The 6009-nt window shown below is 44.3% G+C and overlaps 1 protein-coding gene across 1 annotated transcript; it reads left to right on the forward strand.

The window, feature by feature from the left end:
• The first annotated feature begins 470 nt into the window (after positions 1–470).
• Positions 471–1856, forward strand: LOC118836475 (tripartite motif-containing protein 43-like). Its single transcript, XM_036743757.1, has one exon. The coding sequence runs from the start codon at positions 471–473 to the stop codon at positions 1854–1856; it is 1386 nt and encodes a 461-aa protein (XP_036599652.1).
• Positions 1857–6009: the final 4153 nt, after the last annotated feature.

Raw genomic sequence — 6009 nt, forward strand, 5'->3', positions numbered from 1 at the left:
ATAATTAAATTAATATATTTTTGAAATAAAAATTAAACAAGCATTTTTCCATTGTGCTTTATTTTAGTTATTTTGTTTTTATTGTGTGGGTGTATACTCAATAAAAGACAATTTCAATTTTCACTATAAAAAAAATAAAATTCATTGAGTTAAACCTCCATGTTTTCATAGCATCCCTCCTTACTGACACAGGAGCTCTTTCTCAGCTAGGTGAAACTTGTCAATCCAAAGGACTTCACCAGAGGTGTGAACTCTGGGGGATTCAGGGTTGCCAGGACCAGCAAGAGTTAACAGGTTGAACTTCAGGATTCCAGGCTAGAGGAGTTGACACCTCTTCTGGGAGACCCTAAAGGGGAGGGGTTACCTCCTATAAAAGGAGACGATCCTGCCCCTCAGAAGCACTGCCTTGAGTGGAGCTGAAGTCTCTTGATCTCAACCTCTGCAGAAAAGAAGCCACTGGAGAGAGGAGAATGGCTGCAGTTTCGGAAACACTGCAGGGGTTTCAGAGGGAAATCACCTGTAGCATCTGTAGGAGCTACTTCTCTGAGCCAGTCACCACCTGGTGTGGGCACAGCTTTTGCAGAGCCTGTCTCTCCTGGAGCTGGAGACTTGGAACTGCGGCTTTCTCTTGCCCCAGATGCAGGCAAGTGTCCCCAGTCCAAGAATTCCCAAGACTCAATGGGGGCCTAGCACAGCTGACCAAGATGGGCAAAGAGCTCTGCTCCCTGCTTTTGCAGAGTACTGAAGGACAGAGCCGCTGTGCCAGACACAAGAAAATCTTCAAGCTCTTTTGTGAAGATGACCAGACACCACTCTGTGTGAGATGTTCCCAAAGCCCAGAGCATGGGGCTCACAAGCTCTCTCCTGTAGGAGAGGCTGCTCACAATTTCAGGAAGAAGCTCCAGGTCCTTCAGAGTCGATTGAGGAAACATTTTGAGGAAGCTGAGGAACTTCTTGATCAGGAGGAGAGACCTGCTGTTGACTGGCACTTGGTGATCACAGGAGAATATAAGAAGCTGCACCACTTCCTGATGGAGGAAGAATCCCGCTGTCTTGGAAAGATCAAAGAAGAGGAAAGGGCAAGCCAGGACAAGCTATCCCAGCATAGGGAAGCCATCCAGGACCTCATGCTAGTTCTGCAGGAAGCAGCCTACCAACCCAATTTGGATCTGCTACAGGAAGCCAAGGAGCTGCTGGGGATGTGTGAGTCAGTGCTGTCCAAAAGGGCCAAGGCTGTCAGCCTAGACCTCAGAGCATACCCCATCCCTGGCATGATCGAGATGCTCAGACGATTCCAAGTGGACATCACAATGGATCCCACAGCAGCCAGTCCCTGTGTTATTATTTCTGAGGATCTGAAGAGTGTGAAAGCTGGAGAAGGCTGGCAGGTGCAGACCAAGCATCCTGACAACTCTGCTGTCCATGCTGTCCTTGCTGAGCAGGCCTTCAGCTCAGGCAGACAGTACTGGGAAGTGGATGTGACTCAACTACCTCAGTGGATACTGGGCATCTATACCCCCTACGTGAGAAGGAAAAGGAAGAGGAATGTGGACTCCTGTGACTCTGTGTTCCTGCTTTCCTGTATGAAGTATAAAGAGGATTACTATTTACAAGCCTTTCCTGGATCATTGAACCATCGAGTGAAATGCCCTGTGCCCAGGGTTGGGGTGTACCTGGATAATTCTTTGGGCACTCTGGCCTTTTACAATGTTCTCCAGAGCTCTCTCATTTATGAATTCCATTTTATTGCTTTCACAGAGCCCATCACACCCTTCTTTTCTCCTGGCCCCCCACTTCCAGGCACAAAGGCTGGTCCCATGACTCTCTGTCCAGGTGACTCTCATCTTCCCGCTTGACGCTATTCATCTCTCTGAGTATTTCACCAAGGAGGAATTCTCAGCCCACCACCAGGCTCCCTGAGTGGAGGCCTTCCATTTCTAGCCTTCCTTGGAAGAGGATGACCATCACCTACTTTATGATGGAGAGGCTCCCTACTCACAACTGGAGACTTGCCTTCCACATTGCAAGCTGAGGGGAATCATTTCCAAAGTTTAATACTCTCAATTGATCCAGCCCATCAGTTTTCACAATGAATCAATTTTGTTTCAACTGTAAATAAAAAAAAACCCATGGTCACTCTGGACCCCATACTCTTATGTTTCATTTTCTTCCTAGAATTCATCACAGCCCTATGACGTTCATAGATTGAAAACTTTTCTAGTCCTTTACCCCTTGAATTGCAGTAAACCTTCCTTTGTACCCTATTTAATATTAAATGAAATAAATTTTCGCATTTACTGTGCTTCTGTGTGTTGCAATTCTTTTCATTTGTTTCATTCAGATCTGACTCTTTGTTACCCCATGTTGGGGTTTCTTGGCAAAGATATTGAAGTAGTTTGCAATTTCCTTCCCCAGCTCGTTTTATACCTGAGGTAACTGAAGGTAAAGTAAGAGTTTCCCAAGCTACTAAGTGCCTGATGCTGGATTTGAGCTCAGGAAGATGAGTTTTCCTGACTGCGTTTCAGAGCTTCTATCCAATATGCCTCCAAGCTGCCGCCTTATAAACATCAGAAATTTATTAATTAATATCAAAGGGAACATCTAATCAATTACTAAATATTCCCAATCCTCTTTGACAAGCTTTTCATACTTCCTAGGGGTCTGCATATCCCAGATTGGGATTCCCATGATGTAAATATGGGCTGCCTGTACCTGGAGTTCCTATATATGGGGATGGGAGTGGCAATTTAAGGGCAGTTAACCCTTGAGAAGATAAGATATATAGGTGCCTCTTTGCATTTTGAAATACATTGAAAGAAGACTGTCAGTGTTTTTAAACAGTAGAATTTCTTGTTAGCTCTTTCTAAGATACATTTATTTCACAGAAGACAATAAATGAATGAATGGTGAGATTGATAGCATATTGGACTTGGCATCATTAGGGACCTGGGTTCAATCCAAACTTTCAGACTTCTTGGTGATGTCACCACTTAATCATTCCATGCCTTGATTTATTCTTCTGTAAAATGGAGCTAAGGCCTATACATGTCATTTACCTCATAGGATTGTGGTAAAGATCCAAGATCTGAATCCTTTCCCTGCTGCTAAATAGATGTGTGACCTTGACCTCCCAGTCCTCATCACTCTTTTCTGTAGAGTAAGGACATTGGGGAAATTAACTTCTAAGGTACCTTAGAGGTACATGTGATATTTCACATGGTTTTTGACAGGGAAGTTTTATAAAACTTTTGAGATAAGTGAATGGATGACTGGATGGATAGATAGATGAAGAGAGAGAGAGAGAGAGAGACAGAGATGAATACATAGATAGATGGGTTGATGGGTGAATGGATGGATACATAGATGGAAATATATGCATATGTATATATACATTCATTTATGTGTGAGTGTGTGTATATATATAAACAGGAGTGCCTCCAGAACATATATATAGGTATATACATATACCTATATATACATATATACATATATACGTGTGTACATATATATGTGTGAGTGTGTGTGTGTGTGTGTATATATATATATATATATATATATATATATAAACAGGAGTGCCTCCAGAACATATATATAGGTATATACATATACCTATATATACACATATACATGTGTACATATTGTAACCAGAATAGACTTTGTTTTCTTTGAATGGCTCAGCTTACCTCATTGAGCTTCCCTGGACACTGAGGCTTGCTCTTCTGGGGCAGGAAGCCCAGCGACCATGCTAGGAATCGGAGAACTTCCTGTGTGATGAGTCATGGGGCTGGCTGAGGGGAGGTGTATTAACCTGGTCTATGCTAGGGGGAGGGGCCAAGTCAAGAACCAATCGGCCCTGGTCATTCAGGCAGCGCTTGACGATGTCAAAAACTCTATAAGAGGGGAGAGGACAGCTTGAAGATCCTCTCTTCCTTTTCCAGTTGGAGCCAGAGACACCTACAGCCAAAGCTGAGCTGCCGGTAGCAGAGCTGACTGGAGGCCAGTGGGTAATCTTCTTACTGTAGAGGGGAAGCATGTATACGATTTTGCCTTATACCATCTCACTTCTCTGTGGCCTCCTGGTTACCCTTGTGAGGCGGACTTATTGGGCCTGGAAGCTTTTGATGAAAATATCAAAATGGGGACGCTGGTTTGTGGGCTTGTTACTGTGGAGTGTAAATACATGCTTTAGTTCTCCTGCCTTCTGCCTAGAGAATTCCTTATATCCTGCGGTTCCGGACCTTTTAGGCACATATGAGATTCTCTTTGAAATCATAAATTCTGCCTTCCTAATATATTTGGCGACAGGGTGGATGGGATCGCTAGATATAAGATCTCTATTCAGAAGCAGAAGAACTTCAGAGGAAGAGATGAATATCCCAGGGTGGGAGGATCCATTTTATTCCTCCTTAGCAAAGGAATTGGCTAAAAAAGCCAGACCCTGTGAAAACTGGGAACCAAGGCTACGGAGAGGAGATCCTAAGGATTTGGAAAGGTGTTTACAAGAGGTTGGGATTCAGTCAGGGGAATCACTAGGCAAAGCTGGATAGTGTTATCAGCCTACCGGCTAGTATATGAAAGATTGAGATTAAGTGAAAGAGATGGGGGCACTCCTACCCCACAGCAAAAAGGGGAATCTCAGATAGCAGGAGAACAAATTGCTGCTCAAGAACCCACTGACTCATATGAGAACTTTTCTGTTAATGTGGCTAGGAGCAACAGGAGGCCAAATAAGCCAAGAGTGCATCCCAACTCAGCCCAGACCAAGCCTGACTGCCTGCTTTGTCCTTGCCATGGTGGCAGGGGAAGCGAGTAGGGGGAAAATGAGACAATGTTAGGGGCTGAGACAGAAAACGCTACTAGGGTTCAGGACATCCCTCGCACAGAGAATGGGAGATGGCTAAATACTCAGACAAGCATTCGTCCCGTAGAGAGGAGGAGGACAGAAACCTGAGGTGGCAATTTAGTTACGAGGGAATTTCAGGAAGATTTCTCACCACAAGAGGTCACAGATATTTTGAGTAGATTCAGCCAAAGAGTAGGAGAACCATTAATATCTTGGATGGTAAGGCTCAGTGATCAAGGGGCCGGTGGAATATTAGTGGATAAGAGGGACTGTATGAGATTCATAGGTATCAGCCACGATCCTCTAGTTCAGCAAGCTTTTAGGGAACATCATCAGCGAGGAGATGATGCTAGTAGGACTACTCTGTTGGCATTAGCTGCTGCGGGATGCAATAAGAGATATACTAATGATTCTATGTGGCCCACTGAGCACAGACCCTGGTATTCACTTAAAGATTGTATCATGAGACTAAAGGAGGAGGTAATGAAGACTGCTATTATGACAGGATCTGCAGACAAATATTACAATGATCCCATAGGAATCCCTCATAGGAATTTAATAATTAGGACAGCTCCCCCTGCTTATAAACAACTAATTTTGAATCTGTTACTTGGGGAAGTAGGGAGCCATCTTACGGAGGTGATAAATAAGATTTTACAGTTACATGACTTAGGAGACTGGGGAAGGGATAGATCTCCTCGAGAGAGAAGGGTGAATAGCCAGCAAACTTGGCGCCAAAATGGAGTGACAAGAAAAGAAATGTTCACTGCTCTATTGAGAGTAGGGGTAGGTTTTGAAATGATAGATGGCATTCCAACCAATGAATTGTACAGGATGTACCGAGATAAAGGACTCGATAACAGGAGAGATAGGGAAATAAGAACTGCTCCTGCAAATGCTACAGATGTTGAACCTTCTCCACTCCATTCCCAGCTCCCAGCTCTGTGTGGGATAGACCTCATCTAGAGACCATCCAGGCTGTCCTGGGCTGGAGCCCTGCTTCCCTCTGCTGTTCTGTGGGTTCTGCCATTCTAGAATTGGTTCAGAGCCATTTTTTATAGGTTTCTGGAGGGACTTGGTACGGAGCTCACGCTAGTCCCTGCTTACCAGCCGCCATCTTGGCTCCACCCCCTGATGTTGAACCTTCATATCCAAGTGAATCACAT

Source organism: Trichosurus vulpecula, chromosome 2 (genome assembly GCF_011100635.1).
Source record: "Trichosurus vulpecula isolate mTriVul1 chromosome 2, mTriVul1.pri, whole genome shotgun sequence".
Classification (NCBI taxonomy): domain Eukaryota; kingdom Metazoa; phylum Chordata; class Mammalia; order Diprotodontia; family Phalangeridae; genus Trichosurus; species Trichosurus vulpecula.

What these genes read in the sequence shown, in the direction of transcription:
- LOC118836475 (XM_036743757.1), top strand. Translation starts at nt 471, where the DNA reads ATGGCTGCAGTTTCGGAAACACTGCAGGGGTTTCAGAGGGAAATCACC.